The sequence below is a fragment of the Cavia porcellus genome, unplaced genomic scaffold, assembly GCF_034190915.1.
Source record: "Cavia porcellus strain 051 isolate PalLab524CR breed Dunkin Hartley unplaced genomic scaffold, mCavPor4.1 scaffold_12, whole genome shotgun sequence".
In the NCBI taxonomy this organism is placed as follows: domain Eukaryota; kingdom Metazoa; phylum Chordata; class Mammalia; order Rodentia; family Caviidae; genus Cavia; species Cavia porcellus.
In genome coordinates, this window is record NW_026947495.1 from 54,494,185 (window position 1) to 54,510,477 (window position 16,293).

The window sequence follows — 16,293 nt, forward strand, 5'->3', positions numbered from 1 at the left end:
AAGTAAATGACTTCTAATAGTTCATCTTAACTGAAGATGTTATGGTTTTAAAAATTATGAATGAATATGGACAAGCCAATGTTTTTGTGAATTGATTGCAGTCATTACTATAAACATTCTCATTTAAAAGTACTTCAATTAAAAATTATAGTATTGGACTACATTTTAGATTATATATACATGGTCTGATTTGATTTTTGCCCAACCTTCTAGGTAGGCATTGCTTATTTTATTTCACAAATAAGAAAACCTATTAGCTAACTCTATTTGTTTTGTTTTGTTCTGTTTTTGTCTTTTTGAGACAGGGTCTTGCTATGCAGTTCAGGCTATATTCTCCACTCACTTTGTAGCCCAGGTTGGTCTTGAACTGGCAACAATCCTCCTGCCTCAGCCTTCTGAGTGCTGGGATTAGAGGTGTGCACCATCATGCCCAGCTCAACTCTATATCAGGACTGCTAAGAAATCCACAAAAAACTGAATCAAGTAATAAAGTTACAAACCACCATTTTTAGATGCTGCTAAAATCTAGCATGTTAACTATAGCTTGTTAGTACCTTTTATAAAGTATACAGATACTTTGAAAATGTCCCATAATTACTTACCAGCATTGGACAGAAATTCAGATATTCTGTAATAATTTCTAGCAAAAAATCAGGATTTAGCGTCTCAAAATACTGTATGCTAAGGGGTACATCTTCTAACTGTAAAAAGTGAGTGTCCAATACATCATTTAATAAGTGTATAACTTCTTCTTGTTGTTTATTTTTCTTCATAGCAAGAATTACATGTAAATAAATTAATTCCTAGAAAAGAATTATCAAAAGTTATTATATCCAGTTATAAAGTCATTTTTTACTTAGATTTTAAATGTATATAAAGTATTATGTGTAATTATTTGTTCAAAATTCAGTATTAAACTGGAGTAACATTTAGAATCATTGAGAAGAATGTTTCCAAGTTTTACATAGGGTAAAATAATAAATACAATGACATTTTTAAAGTTAGTATACATTATTCCTTTAGAGTCACTGCTAAATAAGAATGCTGAGTTAAATTTTATGCCTTGTAAGTAGTTGGGATCTACTATCTGCTCAAAACCCATACCGTAGATTTCTCTATGGACTGCTGGACTTCACTGAGGAATTCTAGCTGTTGATCTGCCTCCTGTAATTGCCCATCCATTAACTGACTTCGGATAAATCCTAAAATCAATGAGAACAAAAACTGTCAATACTTACACCAATTGAGGTATGGACACTACAAACTAACACGAGCAATGTTAAATGTTTCCCCCACCATAATACTTCAAAGTTTTAGATTAAAACAGTAATAATAAAATGGAAAAAGAGAATAAAAATAAGTGAAGCAAAGTAAAGTGGACCCATAGTTTGATATAGAATCATTTACTCTAGAATTCCACAGTTACAGGAACCATCTCATAGAAATTTATTCTCTCAAGATTATTTGTGAAACAAAAATTTTATTTTAAAAAACATATGATATTTTTCTCTTGTGGCTAGTAGAGAACAGTTTAACTTTAGAAAACTGAAATATGGGCACTTAAAGCAGCTGTGAACTGCATTTCTATTAGGAACATTTATAGAAACAGCCATCCTACCAGTGAGTGCGGAGATGCTGGTGTTATCGAGAGTCATGGCAGTCTGATACCATGTGAGCGCCTCTTTAACTTTTCCTTGTAAAATCATTTGGTATCCAATTTCTGCGGCAAATTCTGACTGCTGAGGGCTTAAGGTAAAAGCTTTTTCTAGCAATGTTTGAACTTTTTGAAGAATAAGCTGATTACGTCCACACTAAGAAGAGAAAAAATCCTGAATTAGACTAGAAGTCTAATGGAGTAAAGGACTTCTCAATTTTTTTCTCTAAAGTGTAGTTCCTTACACTTCATTGAAGAAAAAGGAATAAAATTATTTAACAGTCAAAAATTTCCCTTATTATTTAAATAATGCATCGAGAGTTTATAACCTATCAAAACTTGCACATCCCTGTGAGCAGTGCCACTGCAAAATATCTGTCCTCAAATGTATACTTTCAATGATGCTATGCAGCTTGTGGTGCAATATCGTGATTCTCATAACTGGTTTGATAAATGACATAGGTAAGTATCTATAATTAAATGAACATATATAATAAGAAACTAGGACTAAATTTGTTTTAAACACAAAGATATACCATTAGTGAGAATATTTTAAAAAATTACATCTTAAATTTTCTTGGAAAAATTTCAAAACTATTTTAAGAAATGGCAATGTTGTTTGACTACATTCCCAATTTAAACAACAAATCCCAATGTTGTTTAAATATAAAATTTCCGAAGATAACTTCTATGAATAAAATGCTTATTTAAAAGCTTGAACAAATTTAATGTTGGTGAGCTTATTAAAATCTAATAAAGATAATATGCTTGGCAGTAAAAAAAAAAGGCAAATAAAAAAGGTAAACATTCTCCTTAATTAAAGCTTTTGTAATAAGAGAAATTTTTCTTTCTTAAAGCTTCACACGTGACAATTTTATTTTTAAAGACAATTCACTTTATTTGTATTCTTAATTAATTTCCTTTTCCCCCCCAATGTTATGTTTGCTCATTACTTCACATATTTCTATGTATCTTTCTCCTTATTTTTTTGCTAGTTTAATTAACATTCAAACCTCTCATTCCTGGTACTCATTCTGATATACTTTTGCATTCCATTCCTGATTACCCCCTTTCACCAGGCACTTACAATTAAAATACTTATTATTTAGAAAGAAACTAAGTAATATCTCAATATTGTAATAATGAAAGGGAAGAAAGTGCTCAAAAGGAAAGAACAACTTGTAGGGATACACATGTAACTGTATGTATATTTAAGTGTGCAAGATAGATAACCACACTAATTCTCTGTTCATTAAAAAGAATAGTCAATGCTGTCATTGTTTGATTGTTCATTTTTTATGCTTAGATTTTGTAACTTGAACTACTTCTAAGATATAACAATATGTAATATATTAACTAGTGTTGATTTCTTACTGCTATCTTTTTGAAATTCTGTATTATTTCTGCTCTTTTTTTGTTTTACTTTTTAAAAATAAAGAAAATAAGATGCCAAACTTTTTGCCTGCCAAAATAGTAACTTACTCAATTTAAAACATTTTCAAATAACTTTAAAAACACAAGCAAACTATAATCCTATTCATAAATCCTATGCTTTAATTAAAAAATATTTTTGCTTCCTTTGCTTGGAAGGCTCTTTGCCATCTTTAAAAGCACAAGGAATATATCCCTCCTTGAAGTGTTCTTAGATTTGCAAATCCCATCTCCCCCAAAGTGCCTTTCTTAGAAATGTATCACAAATATATTTCCACTCTAGGCCATATACTTCTCAGTGCCTCAACTTTTTTGACTTCTTTAATATTCTCTACTATACTTAACAGAGCTCTGACACATAGTATGCATTCTTACAGTTCTGCTGAATGCCTTCGTAACCTTATAAAAAAGTTCAGCATTCTGTGGCTCCATGACATCTAGTGCATTTCCTAAGTGTTCCAGCGTGGTGGCAGCCTAGAACAAAAGCAATCAGTACTAATTTTAAATATACTAGGAAAAAAGAACATAATACATGCATATATACACTAATGTAACATACTATTATTTAAATTTTAAGAGACTTTTGTTTTTACAGTCTTCCTTTTGCAACAGAATTCTATTATGTTGTAAGGAATATTAAAATTATTATAAAAGATCAATAATGATATATGAAAAATTCTTTCATTACACTTTTTAATATTTGCTATTAAACTGAAATCTCTGGATGGGTTAAAATGAATATATTAGTTAACTATATACCAAGCTCTATCATCAATAATTAATTCATGACACAAAGGAGACATAAGTGATAACATATTTATAACCAATATTCAATTGACTATGTATTCAATTGTCTAGGTGGACTAAGTTATTTTTAAAATGTTTTCTGGACTAGAAAAGGGTACTTAGTATGTTTTGTTTCTTTTCAGTGCTAGGAATCACATCCAGAGTCTTACACATGCTAGGGAAACATTCTATCACTAAGCTACATCCCCAGAGCCTAATAAATAACAAACTGAAAATTTGTCCTACTAAGATCTTCCAGTGGTTACTAAGATTAGGCATGTCACATTAACCAAGTTAGCCATGATGCAGTTCAACCACCCACTATATTATTTGATTCAAACTGGATTTGGGCTCTATATCACCCAGTATATAGTCAATGTGTTCACTAAAACAGAAACAGATGGAGGAATTCAAGAGGTACAATGGGATTTCTTCCTAAGCTTATCTACCTTATACAAATGCAGTTAAATTATGCAAATATTACAAAATTTGCATATGTACTCATTCATATCTAGTATCACAGATTTCATTAATCAAACACATTACAACACAAGCATTTCATATGAAAAAGCACATATTATAATTCATGATGTAAGGAATTTTCAAGCATAATTTTCACCATATTAAATTTTTGCTTTACTACTTGATATGAGAAGCTAACTTCTTTATTAAGGTGAATTTTTGGTCATTAACTAAAAACCACTATGATATACATTCTCAAAGAAAACTTTAAGTACTTAATGAATGCTCATGCATAAATGTCTGTATCTGGTGAAATACATCTTTAATACAGGACACGTAAAGCAGTACAGCTTACCTTCTCTACATTCCCCTCCCTACACAGATAGTAAAGAGCCAGCATTCTCAGTGCTTCCACATTTTGATTATCTTGAAGCAGCAATCTGCAGGAAAACATGTTGGTTAATGGTGACATAAACTTACGTATTTTCTTTTACTTGAAGGCATGAAAAATTGATCTGTTACTCTGACTATACCACTATTCAGATTGGTAGCTTTAAAGTGATTAAATCTTTTAAGTTTCTGGAATTTATTTTTTAATAAGTTTTTATAAGATAAATAGATTGTACTAGTGTCATGAAAGCTTGTAACATACCTAACTAAAGTATAAGCAACCATATACAACAGTGTATTAAATGTTTAATCCACCTTGACCAAGCTAGTTCAGTAGAGAAATTCTAGGAATGCTAAGACAGGCCAACCATTTAAAAATCTCTTAATAATACTCATAACATTAAAAATGCTCCTGTTAAAAAAAACACGTCAGACAGAGGCTGGGCATTAAGCTTAGCGGTGTAAGTGTCTGACTGGCAAGTGCGAAGTCGTGAGTCCTATCCCTGGTACCAAAACAATAAAAATAAAAAAACACACTACAAAATACAATAAAAATTCTATTCATAATTTGAACCAAACCAAAAGAAAAAATTTAAATTTAGTAAGAAATGTGCAAAACCTATGACAATCTTTATGAAGTTTACTTCAAGATTACTAAAACGAACTGAAAAAAAGGTATAAGTTACCCTACATTGTGCGGAATACTGAATTATCAGTTTTCATTCCTTCCTGAGTATCTGCTTGCTGGCATGTAACCAAATAGTCACACCTGAAAGCTAGAGAATAATTTTCATCTTCCAAAGTAGGAATGAATTTTCTTACAATGGCAATGGAATGCAGGCAGGAGTGGAAAAGCTTCTCTTGTATCTCTGCATCACCTAGAAAATAGTGTCCTCTGGCAGCTGCTGCTCATTCACTGGGGCAGGGAAAAACACCACTGGAGATGACCAGAGACCAAGGGCAAAGGGTGCCACCCCTACCCAGCTGGATCTGAAACTAGAAACCCACTGAGATCCTCAAATCCTAGATAACCCACACAAGAGTGTGGAATCCATTATTTTGTGAGATACATGGTTGTTTTATAGCTGCTGTGTCTTTTCTCCACAGCACTTACGACTGCCTAATTTATCACACAAATTTCTTGTTTGTTTTTGGCACTTGCTGGGCAGGCGCATACACCACTGAACTAAATCTCCAGCTCCTGGTTTGTTTTTGTTAGTATAACACATGGTTCTTCTCACTTCAACATAAAGCTCATGAGGACAGGGATTTTTGTTTATTTTCCCCAAAGAGTGTTTTAGGACAAGTATTTACAAACTTACGTAAATCAGTAAATTCAGTTTTTAAAAACAATGCAATTTTAAACTGTTCTCAATTCTGTGCTGTTTAGAAAAAAAATTCTATTTGGTTTGGACAAATTCCATAATGATTTAAAAAAAATGTCATGACAAGAAATACACAGCATGTTTTTTGGTCTTGTAATTATAATCCATCCAAAAAGATACTTTTTTTTTTTTGGTACTTAACCTTTGTGCTGTTTCAACCATCTGGTCCCAATCCTGCAAGGCTAGTTGTAATTTCATTTTCTTTATAAAAGCAGGAAGGAAGCTTGGAAAGTTCACAATTATCTGGTTCACAGTCTCCAGAGCACCTGAGTAATTCTGGAGCATCTCAAGGCACCGTGCCTACAGTGAGAAGAAAAAGCGACATTAAATCTGTGATCTCAGGATGGAGCTTCTCACTGCCCGAAGCAAGGACGCAGAGTCCTGGCTGTATTTTCCCACGGTACTTCCTACCATCTGATCCACTACGTAACTTTTTCACTGTCCATCTGTACAGAATATAAAATCTGTAAGACAGCAGATTCTATTTGCTGAGGTCATCACTAGGCTCTAGAGTGCTGCCTGACACACATCAGGTAGACAGCCGTTTGCTAAAAAAGCTGAATCAGCAACAGCAAAATAACCCAGGATTCAGGAACTTTGATAGGGAATTCATTTCTCTAGTTATATCCTACACAAATACAAGTCCCTCTGAGAGGTAACAACAGTAACATAAAAAGTATCATCTTTTTTTGAACTACTTAATTTCTTAAGGTTTTAAATGTTGAATAAATTCAAAACAATTCATCTTAACTCCAACTTACCTTACCCAGCAGAGCAAAAATATCCTTCTCATCCTGTAATATCTCTTTAAAGTACTTCAGTGCTTTTTTAGCATAAGGTTCATTTCCTCTTGCAATATCGAGCCATGCTTTCAGAATTTGTCCCTGTAAAATGAGCAATTCCAGTCAAACTTCTATTTTTTTTTTTTTTCTTTTGAGATAACAGAAATAACTGCTGAGAAAGGAGGTAAACTGAATGCCATTTTTTGGTAATAAACAACAAATTGGACTCTACAAATAGTGTAGTGAACAATTAAATTTTGTGTGGTAAAATTGGTTTTGAACCCTTGCCTACTTAGTCTTAGAAATTAGACTATGAATTTCAGAGATTACTACAGGACTCAGTATTAAAAAGTTTGGTTAATATTCCACTAATGCTAAAACCAGAACTCTTCTCTGAGGCTTTGCTACTAAATTATTTCTGATAATTTACATGCAGTACGATATAAAAGTAAACACATGTTATTTCTTTTTAACAAACAGCCTAAATGAGGTAAGAATGAAAAACAGAAGATTTCTTGTTTAATAAACAGTAAAGATCCAGGTAATTATGCAACAGTCTTCTTAACCTCTACAATAGTCCAGTGAATTTCAGATGAAAAAGTAAATGGCCTGAGGAATTAAAATTTAAGAAGCCATGGATGTTTACCTTTTGAGATGTTAGCAAATCAGAGGATTGGAAAGTTTACAAGACTGGAAAAAAGAAACACTTCTTTTTTTTTTGTACCAGGAATTGAACCTTTGTACCAGGACCTCATGCTTATCAGGCAAGTGCTATACACTGAGCTATATCCCTGGATTTTTATTATTTTTAACATCAAATAAAAATTGCAAAATATTCTCTTCTATTAAAAATTTTTATATTATCTCATAAATGCATGATCTTTAACTAAGATTTTATTTACTTCTCTGCATCTCATCTGAAAAGACTTGTTACCAACTTAAACAATACTCTTCCACTAACTAGACTGCATCTTGAGTGGTGTCAACTACAATCTTCAGGTGATTCTGACAATCTTTTTGGGTTTTGTAACCCAAAACCTTTTCTGAACTTTTCTTTTTCCAAAGGTTCCCAAGTGATCAACATGTATCTATTATTCCAGGCAGATACATTCCTAGGCAAATACATTATGCCAGAAAGTAAATATACATCCTCCCTGGAAGGCTAAGCTTCTTGTGGCAATGTTTCTTATATTAACTGCTCTTTGAATTATCCGGACTTAAAATCTCAGAGGCATCCATGATATATGACTCATTATTTTCCCTCCTGTTATTAAGAATCAGCTAACAAGCCCTGAGAGTACTAAAAAATCAAGTTTAATACCATATTTGATTCAGGGTTTCAGTAGGCATTTCAGCCTGTCCTTGAACTTGCTATGTAGCCCAGGCTGGCCTTGAACTCATGGTAATCCTCCTGTCTCAGCCTCCCAAGTGCTGGGGTTACAGGTATGTGCCATCATACCAGCTGTGTATATTTAGCGTAGTACCTCAAAACCTATCAGAAAGTGCTACCTTTTTTTTTTTTAATTTTCAAATCCATTTTATTTCAAGGAAAAAAGAACACATCAACTAAAATTAAATTTCAAAACATGTCAATCAGAGGGAAACACTGGTATATACATTGCACATTGTCATCCCCAGATCATTCACCCAGAGCACAAGACATCTGTAATCAATTTTCAAACAGTACTGTTACAGGCACCTGAGTTATTTAAATAGTATTGGCATGAGACAGGGCTAGGTCCTCCAAGGAGCCCATGCAGGAGACCAGATACCTTGCAACTATGGGGAAGACTGACACCTCATGCTATGGGCCAAGGCTCAAGACAAATGATATGCAAATGCATCCATATCCTAAGCATTGATATTCTAAAGTATTACCTTTTTTATTTCTCCCATATTTTAGTTTTTCTCCAGATGAGTTCACCCCACAAACCACTATTAAATTAATCTCCTGAATATGGATTGTTTTTTTGTACCTGGGATTGAACTCGTGATCTCGCATTTGCTAGCACAGCACTTATGCTGAGCTGAATTCCTAGCCTAATAAAGCTGCTAGTCTTCAGTGATCTCTCAATGTCTATCAAATTAGATACAAATATTTGTACTTAGCAGACAAGATTCTCCAGTTTGTCCCAATGTACTCCAGATTTTTCTTCCATTATCTTCATCTATCTTGTATTACCATCAAATGTAAGGTTCTCAGTGTACCCAGAATGAACATTTCTCATTTCTACCCATTACTTCCCATTTTGGGAGGATCTAGTTCTCTTTCTCATCTGATGCAATTATGTCTATCTTTCAGGCTTTAGCTCTAAAGCTATGTCCTTCAAAACCTTTTCCTCATAACACAGATATAATTCCTCTTTTTAATCTAAAATAGAGTAGTAAAAAGTAAGCAAGCAGTAAATGTTAGGCATAATTTTCCTGTGTTCTATAATCACATGTCCCTGATACATTTGCAGTTTTTCTCGTAAGTTGGGTATATGCTCCATGCAACTACCAGACACTGTAATTCATTCATGAAAGTTAATGTATTCTTTATCTGTATATTATCAGCAGTATAAATAACAGTGTCATGCATGCAGAGCTGCTCATCAAGGGAGAGAAGGAAGGAAAAAAGATAAGGAAAGAATAAATGAAAGTGGGAAAAGGGAACAGAAAGGGAAGAAACCAGGGAAGCATCTTTTTCAAGTGTTATAAGAATAAAAATGAAGACCTTACAGAACCCCTATTTTATAGTAAATAAAATAGGAAAATAAAGCAGATATTTGAAGAGAGAATAGACAATAACAAAGAACTAAAACTACTGAATATGCAAATAATATAAAACTTCCTTTAATGTTATTATTTCAAAATAAGAAAACCAGCCACCTCGTTGCTACTATTAGGCATCTTTATCATTCTTTCAATGTATTCTCTCGCCTTATCGTGACGGCCAATATGCCATAAAAATAAGCCCGCGTAGTATAAAGCTTTCTGATCAGCTCCTTTACGTTGTTCCTTCACTCTGGCATCTGATTCCAGAATAGCTTCTCTATCTGAGACAGGAAACAGTATTAAATGAAAATTAAAATCTAGCAAGTGTTCATTACAGGTCAGATGATCAACACCCCTGCCCAACCCAACCCCTGCAGAAGTTCTCACTAAGTAGCTATAATACAGAAAAGAATGAATGTGTCCAGGCAGACACAGGCATTGTATGTTTTCAACCAAGTTCTAGTCCTCAACCAGCCAGCAGGAAGCTGTGACACTGTTCGCAATATAAGAACTTAAATTGGCTTTCAAGAAGAATGTGCACCAACAGTTTAGGCTCTCCTGGGTAATATTTACATGCACGTGAGCCCTTTCTATCATATGGTGGAAAGTAGAGTTAGCCCTCAAATATCTCTAAATCATCTCTTTCCCTCCTTTTCTTCCTCCTTTTTTGCCTCCCTCCTTCCATTCTCGGGTTTGACTGTAATGCTCCTATGTAAATTCTTTGCTTCTGCTAAACACACTGCAAAAAGTGCACAGAGAAAGGAAATCTGTAAGAGAATCAAATGCTAAGCTACCTCTGTGTAATTGCTGACCCATCTCTTATATGGTTAATATCCTTCAGATTCAAATTCTACATGTCCTTCAAAGATTAAGTTCCAATTTCTCACAAAGCCCTTCCATCCTACTTTAATGCAATAATAGTACATATAAATGTTAATTAGCACATTCATTTTTATTTATTTAATAGTAATGCAGAAACAATGTTTGTGGAGTTTATAGTTTCTTAACAAGATTATAAACTTGATGTCCTGGATCATTTACTAAAACTCTTTCTGTGTGTTCTAAATACATTTGGCACAGTCCTTTGCAGAAATGAACACATAATTGTTAGTTTGCTTTTGTTAATGGTTTTGATTTTTTTTTTTTTTTTTTTGAGACAAAGTCTCACTATGCCATCAGGGTGCCCTTGAATTCAGATCAATCATTCTGTTTTAGCCTCCCACGCACTGTGTTAGTCTGGTTTTTCACATAGTATTCTAAATAATTTGTTTTTATTGTACACATTTATGTATGCAAAGGAGTCCTGTGGTATTTTGCTTAAGAAAAACTTCTTATATTTAAGGAATTATTTTCTAATAGATGGTCATTATATATTCAAAACAGTACATCTCTACAAGCTGTTACAGGATAGATATATGGTATATATTTCTGTTTTTTATGATCTATAATGTAGAATATTAGTCTGCCTCAGCCCTAAGTTAACAACACACTAAGACAATAAAATAGAATTTTAATTGCTGGGTTCTATAAATTAGTCATGTTTTCATCTACTAATGGGTAAAAATTTACTGTTTTCCAAGAGCTCCTAATAAGGAGTGCAAATGTTTTCTGAAGTCTTAATATTTAAGGGATAAACTACATTACTAGCACAAAACAAACTGTAAACTTGGCTAATGCAAAACTAGATAGACAGATAATATATATGAAATATTTATAACAACTTTTAGCTCTCCTTTTCAATAACAATTGCTCATATACATTCATCTTTAAATTACATCAAATAATTCTTACGTACTAGTGAAACCTCTACCATAGGATATAAAGAATATGAAAAAAAAGATATGTTTCTTGTGCTTGATGAATTCATATTCTTGTCAAGATGATAAAACACATACGATGTAAACAGTATCCATGGACAATATATAATAATAGAATGATCACACCAAATATTGTAGAAATCAAAGTAAATTAAGAAAAATTCACCTATGCATTATGCTTAAATACTATACCTGGATTAGGGCTCATTTTATGTGCATATATCAGTGCAATTAGTGAACAAAGTGATACATCTTGTTTATTTTTAATAGCCTCAAATTCTCGAAGAGCTTCTTGAATTTTACCTGAAAAATCAAGATTATGGTCAAAAATTATTTTTAGCACAAAACAAGAATTTAGAACTTACGGAAGTCATTTAGTAATTAGTGCCTACCTTCCATTAATGTACCGTAGGCATGATAAAACCTGAAGACTGGGTCACTGCCGTACCTCTTCATTCCTTCACTGGCAACAAGGACCACATGATGGAAATACCGCTCTTGACAATAGTAATTAATCAGTGTCTAAATGGAAATGATAGCTAAAGGTCAAGAGAGATTCTGGAGTTCTACAACACTTTAGGAAGCAGATATCAATTTAAAATCTTGAATAATCTAAAATTTAGCTAAGGTGATTGTATAGTACTATTAAATACTAAGAACTGCACAAAAGAAGGAACACAAAATTGCTGAAATAGGGGCTGGGGATTTAGCTCAGCAGCATAAGCACCTGCCTTGGAAGCAGGCGGTCGTGAGTTCGATCCCCAGTACCGATGATTAAAAAAAAAAAAATTGCTGAAATAACTATGTTTTCTAACAATTTCAATCTTATTTTCCAAAATTTTTTGTTAACAGTACTGGGATCAGACTATTTTCATCTCTTTCTTTTCATTTACTCGTATTTCTTAAAGGTTTAGAAACTAAGAAAACAGGAGTAAAAAAAAAAAAAAAGATGAGGCTTCCATTGTCTGACGGTAGGCTCCTTTATATTTATTTATTTGTCTTTTTCTTTTTTATCAGTACCAGGGATCAAACTCATGACTGCCTGCATGGAAGGCAGGTGCTTATGCCGCTGAGCTTTTTTTAAAAAATTTTTACTTAAAGAGAAAAAGAAACAAAACAGAAAAAGGGTAGAAATAATACATAGTTTCAAAAAATATATACAGTAAGAAATCACTAGTTGATAAATTACATATTGTCCTTTTAGAAATAGTTGTTCACCTTACAAAAGTAAAGCATACAAAGTGGACATTCAAACATCGAGACTGCAAACACTTCTGTTCAACGATCCAAGAGGTAGGCTTTTTAAAAAATAGCTTCTTCTAAAAGTAGTTTGTCATTATAGCATTACAAAGCAATGACAAATTAAACAATCTATTGTCAAATGTTATCCTACTGTGCTATATTTGAACACTGGTAACACTGAACATTGGTAATATTCAAATGTACCAAATGAACATTGGTACATTTAAATATTGGTAAGAATATGTTAACAAGCTAAACTGTTCTCCAGTGCAAATAACTACTTTTAAGCTGTTTTTCAAAATCTTATATTTAATTTCTAAGGCAGAAAACTATCGGAAGATACTGAGTTCTAATTAAATGGATCTGTGTTTCACATCACTTTACTCAGGATCCTATCCAAGGCTTAGCTGAGGATCTAATCAACGAAGGAAGCCACATTTTACCACCACTGACACAACTGTTTCCTCTCTATAACTTCATGTGGGTCAGCCCATAGCTACCTATCCTGGTTTAGCATGAGTAAGAAATAGTGGACAGAATTAAAATGTAACAGAGTCTACACAGCTCTGTGTTAGAGTCTTTCTTTCTGGAGGGCTATGTCCTCCTTCCGTAGATCAGTTAGGCAGAGTTCTCTGTTAACTTTAGTCTATTTCCCTTCTGCATTTACTGCTTTCTTCCTTTTCTTAGCTACCTTTCTGGAAAATATGATCTACACTCAATCCGCCAAGCACCCACAGTACATCTCAGGAAAACGGTCTGCAATTTTCCTCCAGTGCCCCATTCCATAAAGTCCCAGAGAATCATTTAGTTTGCCACAAAAAGGGCTATATATATATATATATATATATATGGTTTTTTTTTTTTTTTTTTGTACCGAGGACCAAACTCATGACTGCGCCCTTGCAAGGCAAGCGCTTATGCCGCTGAGCTAAATCCCCAGCCCCCAAAAGGGATATTTTTAATTGTCCCATATTTAGTATCACTCCTGAATAGTAGCAATGTGGTATTACCAAAAGAACAAGAAGTTAAAGGAGAAAAGATGTGGTTGCCAATTTTTGGTCTTTAACAACACCCTAGCTTGCTTTCTTGTAAAATATTATTAGTAAAACAAAGTACAGATGGTTGTAAGGATTAAGATTATCACGGTGTAACAGCACTGTTCTGAAAAGTTTCACTGAAATGCAAAAGTGACGTCTAACCAAGACACTAATCAACCTCGAGATTCATTTTCATTTGCTGTTGTGTAAACCAGCAACTGAGTCATAGTCCTCCGTCTCATTTGCCCAGTAATCCTAAATCTAACCAGTTGTTAGGTTTTTCTGTTTCTCCACCTACCACGTTTGGTAATTATTGCCACTGCCGTGGTCCAGGTTAAGTTGTTTAGTTTAACAAATATGCACTGACTACTTACTAAAGCCAGGCACTGGCACTATGCTACGAAGGATGTAAAAATGAGTAAGACAAGGTCTTTGCACCCAGAAGAGCTTACACTTTTCAGATGAGACTGACTGCACGTTTCTATAAACCCAGCAGAATCATTCTGGACAGTGAGTTAAACTCCCATGGAGTTCTTCTTAGGGAAACTAATCTAAAGACTACAACGTAGTAATGTAAGGCAGGAGGTTATAAATTGCTTAAAACAACACTGACAGTTTCAGTAACTGAGAGTGGGGTAAGGAGAGGACTGAAGAATACAATTGAAGGCAAGATTCCTGGGAAGGATCATAGAGCTGATCTTGAAAGCTCAAGTCCACCACCCAGTCTCCACACACAAAAAAACTCTTCCTATTTCCCTTTCAGGATTCTGGACAACTAAGGCAGAACAAAAAGAACACAGCTCACTATCAGGAACATTTGAGTGGACGACCTGGAGTGACACAGAGCACCATCACTCTAACGACTCCTCCTCCGCCTCAGGTCTTCCGCAGGTTTCAGAGTTTTTCCGGGCTCTTTCCACTGTCCAGTGGGAGACTGGACGCTACTACTTTGTTTTAAATCCTTTAAAATCGTGCCTGGAGGTGCAGTGTCCTAGGTCACTCCATCCTTCTCAGACACAGAAGCAGAAGTCGAGGCGTCCCCAGCGCGGGACGAGTGAGCAGCAGCACCAGGAGCGAGGCTGGCGAGGACCTCGGTTCCAGCAGCCTCGGCCACCGGCGACCAGGTGCACACGAAATCCCCGGGCTCTGTCCACGCCCCCGGCCCCGCGCCAGCGCCCAGAGCAAGCTCAGCCTGCCACCCGCTCACCTTCAGCCCCTTTGAGTCCATGGCTGCCGAGGCCGAGGGTCGCGCTCGCCGCCACCCGCCAGAGGAGGCCCTGGACTCGGCCGCGCGCAAGGCCAAAAGCCCGCTTTGGCCTGGGCCCCGCGGGAGGGGCGTGGCGGAGGGCGTGGCCGGCCCTCCATTGGCTGTCAGCAAGAGGGGGCGGGCCCTTGCGGCCGAGATTGCAGGGGGCGCGGAGTAGGCGTTGGGGGGACCCTCAGGGAGGACTGCGAGGGCCTTCGGGAGGATGGTAGGAGCGGGGGACGCCGCTGCTTGGTGGGGCTGGAGAACGCTTTCATATCCGGTGTCAGCCCCAGGAGCAGCCTAGGTGGGTGGGCCTCAGGGATAGAATTAAGGAATTCAAAACAACGGGGAAGGAATAGAAAGAAGAGCAAGTCTATTTGCCATCACTGGCAACACAGACTCCATTTTCGTGGAAGCCGGTATCCGCACTGCGGCTGCCGCAGTCCTGACGCACGCGGGGAAAAGCGTTGTACTGTCACGGGCGGTAGGAGGAGTGTGGCCACAAGGTGGCGCAGGGAAGCCAGCAAGCTCCCTGAAATGAGACAAGCTTCTTGGGCTCAGTTTAAATCTTTGCAGGCAATGTCGCAGTCCCCTGTTTGTGATTCGAGTGCATAGTAGTTTAGCTCGTTTTAGCCCTGATAATGAAGACAAATAAGGCAAACACGTTTGTGTACGTAATGATACTGCTGATGTTAAACTGAGAATAAAAACTCACCCCTGTGCAAACTTATGTGTCCGTATCTATTAGGCAACTGTCAGCTGTGTAAATTCAGTTCAAATAATTAAATTGTAGTAGGTTAAGAGTTTCTATTTCTGCTTAAGGAGACTTTAAAAATAGTAGATAAGGTTTGAGGTTTAGATGACCTTGGTAAAATCAATGACACCAATTAAAAATGTCAATCTTAGGTTCAACTATCTTTAGGTAAAATAATAATTATCTTTTCAGATATAAAATTTCTTGATTTGCTGTTATTTATGTCGAACCCCCTTCCCCGCACGCAGGCCCATGCATTGAAGCTTGGTCCCCAGCCTGTGGTGCTAGGGGAGATGGTGGAACCTTACCTCTTACTGAAAGAAGATGATGGGGGTGTGCCTTAGAAGGGGACCCTGAATCTTCCACTCTCTGGCTTTGCTTCCTGGCGACCTTGAGGTGAACAGGCTTCTTCCTCTATGGGTTGTCATCATGATTTATGTGCTACCACAGTCCCAAAGCAATAGGACCAGCTGACTGTGGACTAAAAGCCCTGAGACTGTGAGCTAAAACAAACCTTCCCTCTTTGTAAGTTTATCTCAGATATTTTTCA

At 35.7% G+C, this 16,293-nt stretch overlaps 1 protein-coding gene across 1 annotated transcript in view; it reads right to left on the minus strand.

Moving 5' to 3' along the window:
- Ttc21b (tetratricopeptide repeat domain 21B) overlaps positions 1–15,093 on the minus strand; it is a 58,745-nt gene extending 43,652 nt beyond the window's left edge. Inside the window, exons 1-11 of the mRNA XM_003478664.5 lie at positions 14,951–15,093; positions 11,857–11,986; positions 11,657–11,767; positions 9,762–9,928; positions 6,870–6,992; positions 6,251–6,408; positions 4,689–4,773; positions 3,461–3,559; positions 1,619–1,811; positions 1,105–1,202; positions 603–803 (exon numbers count right to left, since the gene is read on the minus strand). Coding sequence (XP_003478712.1) covers positions 603–803; positions 1,105–1,202; positions 1,619–1,811; positions 3,461–3,559; positions 4,689–4,773; positions 6,251–6,408; positions 6,870–6,992; positions 9,762–9,928; positions 11,657–11,767; positions 11,857–11,986; positions 14,951–14,971 — 1,386 coding nt within the window. The 5' untranslated portion in view covers positions 14,972–15,093. The remainder of the gene's footprint in view (positions 1–602; positions 804–1,104; positions 1,203–1,618; positions 1,812–3,460; positions 3,560–4,688; positions 4,774–6,250; positions 6,409–6,869; positions 6,993–9,761; positions 9,929–11,656; positions 11,768–11,856; positions 11,987–14,950) is intronic.
- Between the last annotated feature and the right edge of the window lie 1,200 nt (positions 15,094–16,293).